Source organism: Puntigrus tetrazona, chromosome 2, assembly GCF_018831695.1.
Source record: "Puntigrus tetrazona isolate hp1 chromosome 2, ASM1883169v1, whole genome shotgun sequence".
Classification (NCBI taxonomy): Eukaryota; Metazoa; Chordata; class Actinopteri; order Cypriniformes; family Cyprinidae; genus Puntigrus; species Puntigrus tetrazona.
This window is the reverse complement of record NC_056700.1, coordinates 20,015,319-20,035,355: the sequence shown is the minus strand read 5'-3', so window position 1 is coordinate 20,035,355 and position 20,037 is coordinate 20,015,319. Positions and strand designations below refer to the sequence as shown.

The window sequence follows — 20,037 nt, the reverse complement described above, 5'->3', positions numbered from 1 at the left end:
TATGAGGACAGGGACCATGTCCTTATAATTCCGACAGTGTATATGCCTTTCTCTATGTCCCAGAAGTTCCTCTCAAATTTTCGCGCTATGTCCTAACATACCACAAAACCATGAAATTTTACTATACACAGTGTATCCTCTGAGCTCGTGAGTGCGCCCCTGCAGCCCGGACGTGGTACTACAACTACGTCTTCAAAATTTGCATATTTTACGCTTGTGTAAGTTTGAGGGCGCTGATTGGCTAATCGCGAAAACAAGATGGCGCCGGTGGGCGTGGTTACAATTTGCGAAATTTTTAACTTTGAAGAAGTGAGTTGCAGTTTAATAATTGTTTAAATATTATTTTTTATCATTTATCGACTGTGTGAGAATATACATTCATAGGGATCCTGCACGTATTCCTTAAAGTTATCATTATAAAGTATATGAGTGACTTGCAAGCTGTAAGCATAGCTGTAATGCTATTAATATAACATTAATCCTAACTGTAAATTTAACACCAAGGCTTATATATGGTTATGTAAATACATATTATTATTGTTAATAGCAATAATAGTAATATCAATACAACCCGTTCACACGTGCGTCAATCAGAGCGAGCGTGACGTTTTGTAACTTCCTGTTTGATCCTGACGGAATCTCTGCACCTAGAGAAGACACCTGTGATGTGAACCTGTTTGAGACGACCATTATATGAAAGGTAAGTTATGCTGCTGTTAAACCGTTTCTCTGAGAGTTTGTAGCTCAGTTTGTGAGTGTTTCGTGGGATCTTTAAGGCTTGTTTTAAGAAGCGGCTCGTTAGTTAGAGCAGCTAGCGCATGATGCTAACAGCGCTAACGAATTTACACTAACTGTCCGTCTATTAACTGTAGCGTCTGGCAAGAATTAAAAAATGATTATAATTTTAACTGCTTTTCATTTTTACTGTAACTGTAATAGAACATAGACTGGCCATCATAATAATGTGTTGTCATGACTACAGTCTGTGAAGGGGAGGGGCTTCCACTGAGTACAGTATCCTGACATGCCTGTAATGTTTAATATTGCTATAGTTTGTAAAATTATCTTTATTTGTTTAGTGCTTTATGGAATAGATTGTCAAATCTTTATTTTTATTAAAGCAGACACATCAAATGATGGCTGAAGTGAAAAGGAGAAGGAGAAAACTGAAGCCAGTTGATGAGGCCATACAGTTTTCACTACTACAGAAAGACAAATCTGGTCTTGAAGGAAGATTCATCAATGATTTTAAAGGCAAGTTAAATGTTTTGATTGAACCAAGTTAAAGGTATAGTTCACACAAATTTGTGTAAGTTTCTACCATGTGGTGGGCACAAAAAAGATATTACTAACCATTTGATGGCTAGTAAGGGATGGCAGAATTTTGTGTGTGTGAACTATAGTGAGCTAGTGACTATGCCTAGTGTAATAAAGTTGTCTCAGGTTCATTATATGTTGTTCTCACTGCTGTTCTTGTTTAGGGAGAGGTGTGTTTGAGAAAGGAGATTTCCTGCTGGAATATAGAGGGGACCTCATAGATAAAGAAGAATGTGAACGGAGGCAAAGGATATATCATGATGCACTTAAAGTTTACATCTTTGAGTTTCGCTATAATGGAAAGCTTCTCTGGTATGTAAAAGTGGTTGATGTACATGTTTATTGATAATTAAATTATATAATTTAAAAAATGGTAGTGGACATGTCTGTGGTCTAAGTGCATATTTTGCTAAAATGATCAGTTATGTGTTTTCAAAGCTTAGTGATGACTGTTAAATGATTGCTGATTACAAAGCATATGATGACGTTTTCAGGACTGATGTTGTCTGTCATTTGTTTAGCATTGACGCAGCCCGGGATGATGGTAAACGATGACCATATTAACCCAAACAGCAGGATGAGAACTATCTCTGTGGATGGAAAACCTCACTCAAAGAGCATCTGTCCTGGTGAAGAGATAACTGCTTCTGACTGGCCATGGCGATGCACGTACTGAAACCTCTAGACTGTCAATTCTGATTTATTGTATTATAGTAAAGATTAAATGTCATTTATTACTTGGGCTGAATGATTAGTCAGATGCAATGGTAATATGCATTTTGTCAGTAAAGCTGGTTCTGTGATTGGTTGTTAATCTTCTTCATGTGCTTTCAGATATAGTGCCATTTAATACACAGAGCCATAGATCGCTGACAAGCTACACAATATCACATTCATAATCGATGCTGACGAGATGCACATCACAATCCCATGTGATTTATTGTACAGCCCTAGTTGTTACCCAAGTTAATGTTAGTGACTTCTTAACCATTACATTACAAGCATGTTCATTCCAGTATGTCATGTTGTGTTTACACCTGTATTATGAGGACCATCGTAAGAACATAGATAAAATGTAACACCAAGACCATGTTTACACCTGTATTATGAGGACCCAGTTTTATGAGGACCATCGTAAGAACATAGATGTAAAATGTAACTTCAAGACCATGTTTTTGTGATGTCCTAATAAAACTGGGTCCTCTTAATACAGGTGTAAACATACACAAAATGTGACACCAAGACCATGTTTACATCAGTATTATGAGGACCATTGTAAGAACATAGATAAAATGTGACATCAAGACCATGTTCTTTTGTGATGGTCCTCATAACACGAGTGTTAACATACACAACCTGATATACTGGAATGAGCGTGCATGTAATGCAATGCAAGAAAAGTCATCAACATTATCCTGGATGACACTTAAATAATGAAATACTGATTTGAAATATTGAAATCTTAAAATATTGTAAAAATTGTTATTTTGTATGTAACGGATAAAATATCAGCAAGATTATGAAATGTACATATAATTTCTATGCATGTTTTAAATCAGTATTTCATGAACGCATTTATGTCTCAATCAATGTTACAAATGTCTAATTAAATATATGTGTTCTTCTGTACAGAAAATGAAAGCGAGCCAGAAACTGAAAAACCACGAAGAGGGCAAAAAGTGGCATGGTCACATGATGAAATTACAGCTGTAATGAAACCTTTTAAGTCCCATGTAAATAAAGGTAAACTGGCCACATGAACTGAATGCCAGCAGTGTAAGACTGCTGAAGATCCTGTTTTGGCAAGGCGTAGTGCTCAGAACATACGGGATTTTGTTAGAAATCGAGGAATTAGCCTAAAAAGGAAAATGCAAAGTAAGTAACCTAACAGTACATCCTGTGTCTCTTTTGATGCCGTTCTATTGTAATTAGCACATTGGTGGTTGGTGCCTAAGGTTTTTGTTTATTTGTTGAAGTTATTAAAGTTCTTCTAAAATGCATTGGTCCTCTAATGTTGTGTATTGTGTTTAAGATCCGGTACTCTTTAACCACCTCAGTCTTGGTAATGCAGCATAGTGACCCGTGTGTGTGTTGTGTAAGGTCATGTACCAGTAAAACACCCTGGTCCCTGTAATCCAGAGAACTGACATGTTTGGTGTATTGTAAAGTGAGTGTCCTCATAAATCAGTCAGACCCTGTAAATCGCAATTATGAAGTGGGTGGGAACATTTTAGGGGGGGCGTGGCAGTCCTTGTGTACCACCAAAATATCAGATTGTCATATTATCCATTTTATTGGTTGTAAAGAAAATCCAAAGTGATATTTGTGTTCTGCAGAGTAAAACAAAATTTTTGATAGTTTTATCATCTCTGTAGGACATTGGGAAAGAGGTGTCCCTTTAAACCACCATCCAACTGGTTTGGCCTTCAATGTCTTGCTAAACCACAAAAACCAGTATGTGTGTGTGTGTGTGTGTGAATTTACACACACACACACATATATATATAGTTTCATTAAGCCAAAGCAACTGACTTTCACTGTGAACTTTTAGATCATTTGCAAGTGCACATTTCCGAGTGGAGCTGGAAGGTGATTAGAGGTAGTGTGACTCAGACGGCCTGTGTAATAATCCATGTACATGTAGAACCCACATAAAGAGCTGAGAAATTGCATCTCCTCTTAACAGTATTAAGCCTAGCAGTACACCATGTAATTTCCTTTTCTCCCAATGTTCCAAAAATTCTTTGTGTTCTGATGACCATTTACATTAGTACTGAAGGATAAAAGAAACTGCAACCTAAAAAGCGTCACGCAAGAAAGACTTGAGTGTCTCGAAGCAATGCATTGTGGATTTGTGTTGCAAATGTCCCTGGCTTTCTGCATCAAAGCCAAGTGTTAATCCTTGCCGGAAGGTTCCAAGTCTCTGGTCTTGCTCTCTCTAACAGCACCATCTGTCTCAGTATTAGCCTCATTAAGAGGCCTGTTAATTACGTCAAGGCTCGTGTGGGCCACCAGGATACTGCCGTTCATCCATCCATCCAACCTGCACCTTCTCCTTTGCTCTCAGTTCATCTGGTGACCCTGGCCCGGTGGCTGGAGATGATGGCAGTTGGCAGGACTCCCATTATTCATGAGGTGTGATCACTCACTCAGAGATAATGTTTTGGGAGTATGTGGCATTGCTTACGCAGTTGGCCTCAGAACGACGCTATGCATTAACTCTAGAAGTGCGGCATTTACAAGTGCTGTTGTGACGCTGATGTGGTGTATGCACATCAGAAGTGAATTTTATTGTTCACATGAGTAGATCACATACATAGTCGATGCAAAGATGTAAATAGATGTAAATTCGACAAATTTCAAGTTGAGTGAAAATTTTGCAGAATGCGTTGTAGTGTGAGCCAATGATTAAAGAGCAGAAAATGTTTTTTATTGTTTTTATGTTTTTATTCATTTGAGGGACACAGGAAGCTCACCACAAATAATCAGGAGCGATTAAAGCGATGCAACATTCGCTTCACTTTTGGTGTGCTCACACCTTTATAATTCTAAACAATGTTTTAAACGTTTTTTGTTTATATTTTTGGCAATTAGTCAATTTGATGTTTTTGTTATTTTCAATATTTTGTTGTTTTCAGTATTTGCTTTTAGTTATTTTCATAAAGTGAAACCTAATTAAAATAGGAATTGTATTGACAAATGGCAGAAAATTATTATTTTGTTTGTTTTCTATTAAATTCAATAAAATGTATTTTAAAATAATGAAAAGCTGTGTGGTTTTATTTTTAAAGAGCTATAATAACCCTTTATTTTACTTACAGAGAAAAAAAAAACTGTATCGCTTTATTGTAGATATCAGAAAAATTTAATTCAATGCTCATTATATTCCTTTTTTTATTTACGTTCCCATTTTTTATTTATTTTTTTATTTTGTATTGAGGGTGTGTTCATCTTTGTGCTAAATATGTCTATGCAGATGGCCCCATCACATGGCTCTAATTTAGGCCCGTCAGACACTCACCCAGGCGCCTGCATTCGTCAGCTCGCTCCGTTCTTCAAAATATGAACACTCAGTATTCTAAACTACTTAAAAATGTTTGGGGTCATTTGTTTGGACCCTTTGTTTTGCGATTGAGGAGAACGTGGGCAGAGGAGTCCTGTCACACAGTGTGTCTGTCCCTCAGGCTGACGGCTGTTGTATTTTTCCATTCTGTTGCTTATTACAGTGGAATTTTTCTCAGCGGGGGGCTAGAATGTCAGTTACATTTGAGAGGTGCACTGCAGTTGGCACGCACACACATTCAAGTCCCAAGTGAAATCGTGAGTCAAATATCTCTCATACCTGAACCATTGGAGGAAATCTTAGTTTGAACTGGCCTCTCTCTCCTTCTTGTTTTCTGCAAAACACAGGGTCCTTCCTGTCTCTTTTGCTTTCGTTAGATATTTAGCTGGCGTTCTTCCAGGGGAATGGCATAAGAAAACACACCCCAGTACATTCCATTTAAAAAAAAAAACTGAGATTGGCATTGCCCTGATACTGGAAAAAGCTGTCTGCCAATGCTGAATCTGCATTCCTGCTTATACCAACACCTATAGGTTACTTTCTGAACCCTTATTACCACGGCAACACATGCAGATCTATACTAGGCTCTGGACGTTACATGTTTTTAATCCTAAAATCAATCAAAAGCTTAATACATCTATAAAGTTTTCTTTATTACAGCTCACAGGTTGTTCAAATTGATTAAATCGATTGGTTAGTCTGTGCCGTGACCCAGTGGTTAGTCCTGAGAAGCCGTGGTGATTACGAGGAATCTGGCTTAGAACATGTGTTGATTATTCTCCCCCTTCCTTTTTCATAGAATTTCCTGTCTTTGTGCTTTACCGAAATGAAAATGACTTTTCACTTTAAATTCAAACACGAGATAAATTACTTGAGATCAACATTTTTATTCTCCTTCCAGTATTATCACTATTTTATTATTTAATTTTTATTTTACTATTATTTATTTTTAATCCTCACATTGTTCTCCGTTAGGTGTGGAGTGAGCATGTGGTTTGTCTCAGAGCGGTATCTTGTTACCGGTTTTAGTGCTCTGTCGCCTCTCAGCTAAAGTTTATGATGTGAGGATGTGGAAATAGAGGCCCCACTGGGTCACAATTGGCCCCTCACACCCAGAGGAAAGAGGCGAAACACAATATCACGTTATCATACACAATACGGCTTTCTGTTCCGCTGTGTTAATTGATATCTCTCTCTTTCTCTTGTCATGTCGCTGCCTGCGTGCCGTTCCTCCCTCATCGCACTTTCTTTGGCTGAATGACAGGTAAGATTTTGCAGCACTAAAACACTCCAGTCAACAAACACATGCGATCACATGTTCAGGCTTACGGCCAAGTCATAGCTTTAAGCTAAGCAAACAAGCTTTGGATTCATTTGCCAGCCGATTCTTTTTGAGAGCGTTTAGTACAGTAAGAGAGGTAGCCAAACGATAAAATGTAATTTGGGACAGTCAGCACAGCGCTGGGTCACGTGTGCACTAAAATATGAGAAGGATGTCAGTGGATTTGTGTGGCGTGCTCACAATGTAAACTCCCAAGGGGCAGATAGAACAGTTACAGTTCTTACTTCCACAAAGTGAGTGAGCGTTTCTCTCCTGAACAGTTCTCTGAGGGGAAACGAGGCATCCCTCCCCCCGTCGCTTTTGTTTTAGGCCGTAGCCCTCGTCTCTTTGCTCCATGTAGGGGATTATGCGGCTATTATCCCAATTTTGAAAAAGCTTGTTGGAAGGACCAATCTTCTACATTGTCACAGTGTTTTTCCACTGAAGCACGCATATAATGTTTAAGTTTCTTGTACTAACAAGCGTTGTATTACTTTTTTAAAAAGTATGTACCACAATACTTAAATTAAAGTTCTTATCCAAAATTTGAAAATGAAATTGAATCACTTAATAATCAAATTTATTTTATAATCAGTTTATTTTGTAGTAGTCAAATAAAAAAGAAGTTGCATAAAAACAAGACAGTTTTCATGATATAATTGTTTCTCCATAATTACCAAGAAATCCTTTTTTAAAATTAATTAATATATATAATCAATCACAATATAGCTATTTTTTATCTTTGTTATTCAAATAAGAAAAATATGCAAATAAACAGTAGTTTTATCCAAAGCATTCTTTTAATGTGATTAACACTGAGACTGATCTATATTAAGACCTACATTAATGCATGGATCAGATATTATGTTGCACATCAGATTTTTCCCTAACCATTAACTAAATGCGAGCATGATATACTCGCATGATGTGTCATCGTATGACGCAACGCTTTACAAACTGAGCTACACGAGAGGCTCAAATTACGACGCAGATAAAATAGTACAAAACAAAGCAATTGTATTATGTGCTTTGATGGGTCATATTTCAGGGGTTTGTGCAAACGACTTATACAGATGTATTGGTTAAGGATATGTTGCAGAAAATGTAAAAATTATTAAACATTATTAAAAATTATTATTTTAGATGTTTAATGTTTAATATGATGTTTAATGTTTAATATTTGGAGCCCTGGGAGGGCTTAATGAAAACATCAAATTCGACCAAAACTCAAAATTAGTCTGTGTGCGTTCTGATTCATTTTGCCAGCAGAGGTCACATTTAGCAAAATTAAGTAATAAAATTACTTTAGAAAAACATTTTTTAGGCTATGGACATTGAATGGCTTTTCTTAGGTAAATGTATTGTTATGTAAAATATTGTTTGCATGCTGTTTTTTGGGTGACTATATTAAACCTTTCTGTTTATTTCATCATACATTCTGGTATTCAGTCACGTTTTTTTGTGCTATAACTAATAGGAAAAAGATGATGATCCCTTCATTTGCCTTTTTAATTACAGTGATCCGTCATTCCATATTAAATGTATTGTTATCATTTGAATTTCCTTATAAAATTTACATAATTTTATTGCTCGTACTTCATGTCATGTGAAAAGTAGCAAAGCACAAAGCTTATTGTGATTATTGGACAGTATCCGTGGCGCAAGCAATGTTCTGAGAAGTTCGTGCATCTGCTGAACACAGAATAATAAAAATCTCAGTCGCTCATAAAGAGGATCGAGCAAGAAACAAGAAATTGATGGGTCAGCCCAGTCCTAGTGTGCACACAGCTAGCATGTAGCCTATCCATGTTGTGTGCGTGAAATATACACTATCAAAGCGCAATTGGAAAAGAGCTATGTTTTTATCCAAAAACTAAAAATTGCATTTTGGTCAACTATTTTCAGTTACTAAAATTTTGGTGCATCACTATCACAAAGTTTATTTAGATGTATCTATTTCTAGGAATACCGTAGTTTATTTCAAAGTACTATCTGATGCCGTTACTGTACCATGTACAGTACTTTATTTGTAAGGGACTACAATTTTATTTGACTTTCAGCATTAAGCATTCTGTGCTTTTTGAGATACAAATGACCCTTGTTATTTACTAACATGTTTGCATTTAAAATGAACAACAGTTTATGAATAGATTTCAGGTTTGCAGTAAGGTTCGGTGGTTTGACAAGCCAAGTTTCCAAATACTGAATAACCATTAAAATATACATTAAATGTTGCCTTTTTCTAGTATTAAATAGACGTTGTATTGTAAGCATTATATTATGTCTCTTAGTAGGATGAATTGACATAAACTGGGCCACTTGATATGTCAAAATCACACTTCCCCTTTAAGGGGCCGTTCACACGTGACGTCTCTTGCGCGCTTACGTTCATTATTTCAAATGTAGATGCTCAGTTTGCTTGCTCGTAACGGAAGCGAAGTGGTCACGACGACGCTCGTGCCACATCGAGATTTTTCAGGGCGCCGCAAGCGTTTTGGGGGTCACGTGACAAGAATCAACCAATTAGCTTCATCCTTTCCCGTAACGACATTGAAAGCTCGGCCAAAATAAAGCAATAGTTGCTCAAAGCTGTACAGGGACAGTCATTTTGACGGAAAAGTGCAGATCGTGGTTGCTTGGCGACAGCAGATGCTTCCGCAAGCACCGCAAAGCTTTGTAAAAAAAAAGGAGAAAGCGGCGCAACTAGCCTTTTTACTCAAGTTTCAGGCGCAACATGTGAACGGCCCCTATAGCAATTTGCTTTGATAGTGAAGGTTGGAGCTCATGGAAATTGCTTAAGACTCTTTAGTTTGCTTTATCTCCAATCTACAGCTGCATGCAGTCCCTCTTTATGTGAGGCCTGTAAGACATCATTCCTTATTTTCCCCTGCGTCATTCAGCACTTGCGAGCTACCTCACCCAACAATAATTTCCTCATCTCTTCTGTTCACTGTCCTCGTCCAGTCAATGAAGCACTTAAGCCTCCAAATAATACCTCCCAATGACAAATAGATACTTTAAGAGAACATGCTCTGATAGGTCTGCACATGTAGTCAATTTGTCAAAGGGGTTTAGAGGGCTTTACCTGCCTTTTCTTCTAGAAAAAAGATTGATTGTACAGTAAACATCGGTTATATGTCATGCAAAAAGGCTCTTGCTTGTCTTTTTCGATGTATTTTAAAGTGAACGGTTGTTTTTTAGCATAATAGTGGATACAATTACACTGAATTGTACAATTAGGTGGAATAGCTCAGTGGTAAAGCCTCGGATGAAAGGTTAATGGAGGAGAGTATAAATGATTTTGAGTAATCAGCCATGGCAGTGCATGCTGACGCTGCAGTACCTGCTGAAGGCCAGCGGCACCACAAGCAGCAAAAACACTCTCTGATCTAAGCTGACTTTTCAAGCTGACTTTCAAATCAGGAGAGCATTTGCACAAATGCAGAAACATCAGGGGAAAAAAATCCTGTTTTCATCATAATTTCGAGTTGCAGTGATGTCTGCAGATGCAGCTTGCATGCGGTTCGGTCCATTAGTCAGATGGATGTGAGGGTGTTTTCCAGCTCGGATGGATCGGTGGTTATGATTGACTGAATTGAAGGCTCTGCTCTCTGTATAGTAGTGATCTCTGCAATTCATCATTTCAATGCATGTTTTTTTGCACTCCAGTGTCTTATTGATTAATTAACTTCAGAACAGTTTTGCGAGATGGCAAAAACACTGCCTTCCAAAGCCAAGTGTTAACTTAGCACTGTATTTACACTGCATGGTGTTATTTGACTTTGATTCAGAGCCAAAACTAATATTTTATAATTCACAAAATGGCCGTGTTTGTATAAATAATACACATTTTTTTAAAAAGCTAATATGTTAACAGAATAATGAATTATATTCTTATTAAATTAACAATAAATTTATTCTACATTAATTTCATTGACGATTTATTGAGAGAATAAATCAGTACTCATATATTTCTGTACAATGCTACTATCACTACAACTACTATTTCTACTACTATTATTATTAATATTAATAATAATAATTTGTGTAATATAAATATAATACTCCATATAAAATAAAATACTACAATTAAAAATAATTACATTTTCTGTTTTAATATGGCATAAAATTATAGAAATTAAATTATAGATATATGTACTCATATTGAAATAAATGGGGGGAAAGACACACATATATATATATTCTTATTCTGAAATCATTGCATATAGGCATATTAAATATAATTACATACACATAATATTCAGAGTACTCATGTGTAAGATATATATATATATATATATATATATATATATATATATATATATATATATATATATATATATATAGGAATGTATGAATGTATCATTATTCATTCATTATTCTTCTTATCATTAATATTTATATCTATTATTAATATGAATGTATATAATATATGATATATAATTACCTCTACTAGTTATTCTCATGTTTAGCAGTTATTTAATCATTTCAGTCCTTTAAAGCATTCAACATCTAAATCTTTTTTTTTTAGCAACAAAAGAAAGAAGAAGAAAGGAAGAGCAGAATTTTAATTGCTGCATGGATTGGAGATGACCTGTGGGCAGTTCAGTTTAGTTCAGTTCAGGCACTCATCTCAGCTTTCTCCTGGGCCGTAGATGAGCTTTGATTTACTCCGGGGTTGTCTTGCGGCCCGATCGCAGCAGACAAAAGGCATTTTTGCTGCAGCGTGAATGCAGGCACTTATTGATTGGCTGTATTATGGAGTGCTGCGGCCACAATGAGGCTCAGTCATCACCATAACTCTGGCCTGTTCCAATGGGTCGGGAAATGCTGGCTTGCTATAGCACATGCATAGTAAAAAAGCTTTTAAAGGAATGGATTTGTTGACAGGGTCTTATCCAGATTCAGCATTTGATTGTTACGCTTTCCCTCTTTTTCCCTTTGAACATTTCTACAATGAATGCAGTTGATGTTAGAAAAAAAACATTAAAGGAAAAGCATCGGTAAAGCTGGAATAAGCCTGCAGCCTATATTATTAGTTGATATGAAATACTTTTAGAAAGTTGATGTGTTTTACAGTTTTCTCCATCTAAGAATAAAATATATTAAGAAATATTTTAAGTATCTTTTTGCTTTATTATTATTATCATTATGTAATTTAATGACCACAGTAATAGAGAAACTCAAACTCAAACTCAAACCAAAAATCTCACAATTTGATGACTAATTTAATACCTGCACTTTTTTTTGTATTATTTTTCTGGCTGCTCAGTCTTTTAAAGCGTTCATCATTTGAATGTATACTTTTATTGTCTTTAAAAGTGAAAAAGAAGGTATGAGAGAGAAAACATCACTTGATCACAGTGCATTACAGAGTGTATTATGTGGAAAGCATCACATCCTATTTTAAGCATTATATCTGTGTGCAACATTTAGATACACAAGCTTCACAAAAACATCTGCTGAATGTTGTTCTAACATCGAACCGGCAACATTTTAACACCATGTTGCAGATAAGCAAGCTCTAAAAATAGCTTTTACCGTATATAACCACTCAACGCATATATCTCCCAGTGACCCATGTGTGATCAAGTGTTTCTTTGTTGTCAGTGTTTTAATTGGCTTCAAAGATAATGCACAGGGCACGTCTTCTCAGAGGGCCTGACAAGGAACATATTGAATGTGAAATCAAATCACTAGATGTCTCGTAGCCCTCATAATAGCATATGGCCTCTAGGTCTTCGGTCTTCAGGGGCGCTGAGGTGAGAATTGGGTTTCAAGGTTTTTTTTTTTTTTTTCAACCTCTCCTTCTTCCTTTTTCCCGTCACACTTTTTATTTCATCCCTCAAACCTCTAAAGAAGAACTTGGCCTTCCCATCAACACCTCATCCATCAGACCGGTCCTCTGTGACCAGCCGGGGAAGAGTTCCGTGTCAGAGCCGCTGTTGTTTCGGTGTTCTGCGGTCAGGAGGCCTTTGGGTGGTCTTTGCTTATGTGAAGCCCGCACACACTTCTGCTCACTGACCCGGCGTACCTTTTGTAGTCGCTTTTATTCCTCTCTCTCTCTCTCTCTCTCTCTCTCTTTCGGCTATTTCAGTCTTGTCTATTTCCCACCGTCGTATTCCCTCGTTCTCTCACTCATTTACCTTCATATTTTTTTGCACTTCCGTCATCTCCCTGTGCTCCTCACGCCTCCTGTGTGTTATTTTCGTTCCTCTCCACCTTCCACTTTAACGGCGTTCTCCTCTCTCCGGTTATCTCCGTTAACCCCGCTCGTCTGAATCCTAAGGCGTGATATCGATCTGGCGCCGCAGATGCTCCTACGGTGGAGCTGAACGTGGGCAGGAGGTGGACGCCTTGGCGGATCCCTCTCCTTATAAAGACTGATTGCGAAAGTACCTGTCTCAGGAGCGTCTGGGTTATTCCTGTCTGTCTGTCTCATTAAAAGCTTGCAGCACAGAATGAGAGTTCAGGCAAGTTCAGGCATGAAGGAACACAGTTGGCCGCGGTGCTCTCTGGTACAAGATGGTGGAGAATTGAACAAGAATTGGTGCCTTGGGCTGCGCAGATACACTTCAGAGGAATTGATTGGCAGATGCTGGTTTTGATGGGGTAGTTATTCTGGAAACCTTTGGTTGGAGGCAAAAAGCAGTTGTTTACCAATATTACACACATTTTTTTTCTCCTATGTTTGATTACGTTTAATCAAAAGTGTTTTGTTCCCACCAAGGCTGCATTTATGTATAATATTATTAACAGTAATATTGTAATAATAAATAAATAAATAAATAATAATACTACTAATAAAAATAGCAATTTGATGTTGAGGTATTTTAAAATTTAATGTATTCTGGTGATGGTATTTTTGCTTAGTTTAAAAGTTTAAAAAAATTTATTAAACTAAATTAATAAAATCAAACACACACACTCATTTATTCATTTGAAAAATAATAGTTGTATTTAACACAGCTGCACAAAGAATTATATAAATATATTCTACTCACTTTGGAAATAATTATTACAAAATAATATATAAATAATATTGCATGCATTTTATATATACATATATATGTGTGTGTGTGTGTATATATATATATATATATATATATATATATATATATATATATATATATATATATATATATATATATATATATATATATATATATTTTTTGTTGTTATTATTTGTTGTTATTATTATTACACTATATTTTTGTGATTCTCCACAACAATTTTTCACAGTAAACTCCTTCCCATTGTAACATGCTGTGATATGAATGAATATTCTATTGCAGCACACAGACCAATTCAGGCAGCATCTTTCCACACTAACCAAACAAAAGTAAACTCTGACATCAAATAGCCTTGGGTTCACACCAAAATGTCAATTCTAATTGCTTGTTTTTGTGTTGTAACTCCTGGAGTTGAAAAGTGTCTTTCTTCAGCAGATCTGTGTTGTTTTGCGTGACATCGTCTCCTTTCTGTTTCAGTCCTCTGTTACTGAAACAAACTTTTCAGGCTTTTCGATTCCACCCTGAAGTTACTCCATGGCCTTCTTCCAAACTCTGCCTTCTTTGGTGTTGAGTCTAGAACTGAGAATGACCAAGACTTTTCAAAGATTTTGCAGTCAGAGCTTGTTAAAAGCAGCTGCTTCTGATGTCCCTGGACACAGGAACTCTTGAACATCTGAGAAATATACATGCTGCAGACACTGCGAGAGAGACCGCATGAGAGAAGAGTCCAGATGAGATTAAAGTCATTCTGAGGACAGGCTTTTTTTTTTGATGAATGTGTGGTTCATGACCACGTTAGTGTATCTGTTGTGTCCACATGCGCTTGAGGCAAAGCAATTCGATCCAAAAATTCAGAGACGCAGGTGTTTCCAAAAGGATTGAAAAAAATTGCCATTTGTTAACAATCAACCTGTCAGCTCTCCCTTAGTCTGCTTTTTTAGAGATTACAGCAAATGCTGTTTTGCCTTCGAGCAAATGTAGAGAACGCATACGTATTTTCTCTTCCTCATTCTCCTCTTTCTTTATTTTGAATAGACTTCACAGCAGTATGTGATACATCTCTGTATCGCACACAGAAAGGAAAAGATGGTGACATGCAAATTATTATTTACCAGGCCAGACAATGCCATTCACGTCTCCTCTTTGTGTGTTGGTTGTGTTATCATAGCACCCGTTGGAGTTATCAGGCTCGATAAAGCCCTGTGAGCTCAGCGTTTCCTCCGTCTGTTTAATGACGACTGGTCCTGCGGTGTAAATCAAAGTACCATGGTATTACCATCTGATATAACGGCTGCATCTTGGTATATCCACTGTATTTTCCAACAGAATGCCTTTAGTTTTGATGTGCTATCGTGTTGTCCTTGACTGCTGGTATGTGTTTGTGTGTGTGATTAATATTTGTGTTTTGTTTGAGAGATACAGGCAGGTATGAAGCTGAGGAAACTGATATTGTTGGGATTTCTGGCTCACTGCTTTTCAATGCCAGGCTTTGACTGTGTTTTCTTAAGGAGATAGGGAGTTATACCTCTGGAAATATGTATTTGTTTATTTTTTATATCCTGCCCACAGACATAAAAGCAAATGTTGGCAGACTGCCTCGTGCTGTGTATGTGTGTACATATGTTTGTATACCATTTCGGAGTATATCAGAAACATGACAGATTTTAAACAGGATGCAGAGGTGTTTTCGTGGGTATATGGGTGAAAATAGAATTATAGTTAATAATATAGTTAATAATAATCAGTAACTGTGCTTGCGTAAGAGTGTTTGTTCATAGTATACACTATAAACTGTCCAATTGTAAGATTGTTTTAATTACTTTTATTCAGCAAGTATGGAATCATTAAAAGAATCAAAAGTGACAGTAAAATAAATAAATCTATGTTTTTCTGTATAAACATAACTATATATATATATATATATATATATATATATATATATATATATATATATATATATATATATATATATTTATGTTTATGTGCTGGTTTAGTATGAAGACACCAGTAAAATTATTGTATTTTTCATAACAATTTCATTATTGCTCACAGCATGTAATATGAAGTCTGACAGCAACTGCCTTAAAATGTATTGTTAAGATAGGGCTCCGCTGAGAAAGATTTAACATGATGACAGTTGTGTTACTAAATCGAGGCATACTACATGCAAAAAAGCCTCTCTGAAAGGGAACATCTGTAAATGCGTCACTTTTAAAGCACAGTTGCAAAAAAGAGGAAGCTTAGCTAAATGACAGAAAATAATGAACATAAACTAGTCCATTTTAATGACGAGTAGGGTTATAAGGACATTTCTCCACCGGTTAATACATGTGTATCAACACCGATAATACCGTTATCAACGTAAGGTTGGAGTTTTCTTGCTTTCCTTCACTTTTAAATAGCTTGTGAAAATGGGGTCCGCATTTTACTTTCCCTTTGACTTTTAAATTAGCAACAATTCTGCGTATAGCTTTTGAGTTTGAGTTTTGAGTTTGAGGACTTAACTAAATAATTAACAGGCACACACCTGGAACTCAATGAAACACTAATGACAAAACAAGAACAGGATTGGGAAACCAAATATGGACATACATGTGGGGAGCAAAACACAGGGTAAGGGAGCAGACATGGAGGAGGAGGAGCAACTGTCGCTGGTGAAAGAGGAGCCCGAGGCGTAGACCGAGACCGGATTCAGGGCCCAGGGCTGTAGAGGAGCCAGAGGGACTGAGGATTGAGGCAATGAGGCACAACCAGTGGAGTGAAGTTCCGAGTTGCAGGAAGGTCGACGCCATACCAAGCCGGCACCAGAGGAACAGGGGAGCCAAGTGGAGCTTGAGGATCAGGACGGGAGACAGTGGAGGCGAAGGAGTCAAGAGCCAATGTGGAGCCCCAGGTTCCACGGGCCACTTCGGAGTCCGGGCCAATGAGTCTGGAGGCAGAGTTGAGGCATTCCCTGACCACTGGGATGCTGGAGGATGGTAGTCCCTGGTAGCTCACCCCATATCGACTTTGAGCTGAGGGTGAGCAGAGGGGCTGCGCACAGCGGAGAAATGGTGGGCTGGGCACTGGGTCTGGAGTGGGACTGGCGAGATCATCCTCGGAACAAACTCCATGAATGGACCATCCTCGGAGAACACTCTTCACATGGTGCTCAGGTTAGCAATAGAACGAGCAGAATGCGCCGTCCGGTTAACTGATGAGTTCCACGAGGGAGTCTAGTATGGTCCTCGAGCGAACGCTGAGAGTAGACAGGATTCATGAGAGAAAAAAAAAATAAAAATTAGGAGAAGAACACAACTGCAACTAAATTAACACCAGTTTTACCATCAACACAATCTATCGCAGCAAACCTATTGACTAGACTCATCCCTAGTGCTTTTTGGTTTCTTTAATTTCCAGTGGATTCACATTTTCAATGATTTGTTTTGCCTTGTGATAATAATTAATGTAATTACTTGACAGCTTAGTTTGGCAGCAAAGAACTGTTTTGTTTTGGATTTTTAATATATTTTTCTATTTATTTGTGCACGTGTTTGATGTCCAATGCGTATAGCAAAGAGGTAGTTCTCCACTGGCGGTGCCAACATTGTGGCTCTGCCAAGATGAAGACTATGAAAGCTGCTCTCCTCTTGCCAGCCTGCAGGTCTCTCTGGCACGACTGGCACCACGCACCCACCCAGTCCCAACTCACAGCCGACAGATATAGCCAGTTTTCTCCAAATCTTCCCATCACTCAATTCTGTCTCATTGTCTTATCTAAAAACTGAGGATTGCCCTCCCACAATGCACTTGTGGGTGACCCATGAATGGAGCGCTGACATGCAATACTAATCCTTTTAGCTCTCTGCCTCAACCAGCTCCCTGCTTTTGTCGTTATTTTCTTTTTATTTCATTCATTTTTAATTGGGGGATGGGTATATTGCACTTTATATGGTGGGTAAATGCAAAACACGGCTTAAACAAGATGCTTTCAGAGAAGAGGGCAGATGTATGTTGGTCGTTTATCTCCATCTGTGAGGTTTTTCAGCGCTTTGTTTTTTATGAATATATGAGGTGCATAATTTAAAGAGACACATCACCTAAAAATGCAAGCCCTGTCATCATTTACTCACCCTCTATGAACCTGAATGTGTTTCTTTCTACTATAAAACACAAAAGAGGATCTTCTGAAGAATATTTTAACTAAAAAGAAACCATGAAAAAAACATGTATATGTATGTATGTATGTGTATATATATATATATATATATATATATATATATATATATATATATATATATATTTATTTCATTCTTTAAATAACTAAATAATTCTTCCAATCATTTACATTTCTATCTTCTATCACTATTTATAAGTTACATTTATGACTTTTTTTAGTTATCTTGGAGAATGTTCAGGCTGCTCTTTTCAATGAAAGTGAATGGTGACGACAGATGTCTCTAGTCCCCAGACTGCTATAGATCTTCGCTTTCTCTTTTCAATTCACTGCCTTTCTCCTTTTCTCCTGTGTAAATATGCTTTTTCTGTGGATTAGCTTATCTTTCCTACCAAATGAATAAGAAGCTTATAAATCCAAGATCTGGAGTGTCAGGCTTGAAAGAGAGAAAGGAGAGTGATAGAAAAACCATCTCTCGCATCACCTGTCCATGCCTCTACAGAGCAATAATGAATGAAGCGAGAGAAATTTGTTAGCGATGGGGTGAAAATTGAGATTGGCGTGTGTTGTCGTTGCGTATATTTTGAATGTTGTGAAACCCCGTTTTAGCTTATCAGTCTCAAAGGCAATCATAATATTTTGGGATTAATTAAAATCTTAATCGGGCATGTTCATCTCTTCAGTGCGGCTCCCTGCAGGCTTCTGCTGACAGCTGTATTTTAACGCTCTGAAAATGTCTGGAGGCTAAACAAGTTTGGCTGCAGACTCATCACCTCCGGAGCAGCCGGTCTCACTCAGAGATGAGCGGCAGGGGATCTGTGATGACTGCGGTTGGGATTGTGAGCAAAAAGGAGAACTGTGATAGACCACGATAGATATGGCGAGTGGGAGGATGAGCGTGTGGACGAAGAGGGAAATGGGGAAAGAATGAAGGCATTTGGAGGAGGAGGAGGAGTAATGTAGGGCATGGGAAGGGCATTGTAGTCTCCAATGTGCTGTGCTGCTTATGTGGGTAATGTAAGTTTGAGTCAGATCTTTCTTACGTCCTCCATGTTCTTCCATCACTTTCAGATTTTCTTATCTTTCGTTATTGATATAAGTTGCAGGAAGAAAATAATTTATTATAAATGAATATCAAAATTAAAATTATGCTGTTTTTTTGTCACTATGGCAGACTTTTTTATTGCACTTTTCACTTCAAACTCTCTAACTTGTTCCATTTGATTGATTTTTTGTGTGCTTTAAAACTGTTAGAAGATTGAGGGTAATTGTTCTTGATGTAACTTGCACAATTAATGTAACTTAAACATTGTAATGTTTAGATCCCAGCTGACTGATGAATAACTGTATTAATATTTTAACCAACCGCTAGTGCATGACGGTTCTGATGTGTTGATCACATTTTTGTGCTCTTGAATGTCTCCACAAAGTTCTCGGAAAGAAATTTTGACAGGTTTGGAGAGATTCATTTCTATTGGGAAATCTGTTGATATCATTGGTATGGCGGTCTGGCTTTTGTCTGTTATTGGGGTCATCTCGCTCTCTCTTTTCAATAAAATCTTGCAGTATAAATGAGGATACTTTTCTAGATCAACAGCAACATTCATATGCATGAGGATACAAGAGGCCATGAATCAGTATCCTGTCATCAAGACGGTCTACAGTAGATAAATCACCAGCTGTCAGTCACACGCAACCTGTCACAAACGCACACACACACACACCGCGCCTCCAGAGTCTTTGATATGTTTGTGTGTATTCATAAGAGATAAACCTATCCCAGTGTAATGCATTCAGGCTCTCTGTTTTGGCAGGAAGGTGATTTTACTTGCAAATCCCAAACACTGAAAAATGAAACATAATTCAGTCTACTGCTTTCGTTTTTCTTTTTATATGTTGAGTGTGTGTGTTTGACTTTGTCTGTGTGTCACTGTGTGTTTGTAATGTCTTTGTCCTGTTCCCCTTCCTTTCCCACACACGGTCTCGGGTTTATTTCATCAGTGAAGAAGAGGTGACTCACTCAAGATGTAGCTGTATCAGGAAAATGGCAGTTTTCCGCTCTGCAGTCTCTCTCCCACAACACACATTTCAAATACACAATATTTTGGTGTTTGATGTCAGTGCAGTAACTTTAGGAATTCACTATATTACTAATTCAAACTGATTT

At 37.4% G+C, this 20,037-nt stretch overlaps 2 protein-coding genes across 4 annotated transcripts in view; both read left to right on the top strand.

Moving 5' to 3' along the window:
• Nucleotides 1–20,037, top strand: part of LOC122326062 (heparan-sulfate 6-O-sulfotransferase 1-A) — a 124,109-nt gene that overhangs the window by 85,035 nt on the left and 19,037 nt on the right. The gene's annotated exons all lie outside the window — the stretch shown is intronic.
• Nucleotides 578–1,981, top strand: LOC122326070 (N-lysine methyltransferase KMT5A-B-like). Of its 3 annotated transcripts, none has more exons than XM_043220769.1 (4): nucleotides 578–700; nucleotides 1,125–1,254; nucleotides 1,482–1,629; nucleotides 1,839–1,981. In XM_043220769.1, exons 2-4 carry the CDS (start codon nucleotides 1,134–1,136, stop codon nucleotides 1,870–1,872), a joined length of 303 nt encoding a protein of 100 aa, XP_043076704.1. In that variant the 5' UTR covers nucleotides 578–700; nucleotides 1,125–1,133; the 3' UTR covers nucleotides 1,873–1,981. The 3 variants fall into 3 exon arrangements, with proteins under 3 accessions (XP_043076704.1, XP_043076688.1, XP_043076696.1); XM_043220753.1 differs by having other exon boundaries at nucleotides 1,122–1,254; XM_043220761.1 differs by lacking the exon at nucleotides 578–700 and having other exon boundaries at nucleotides 814–1,254.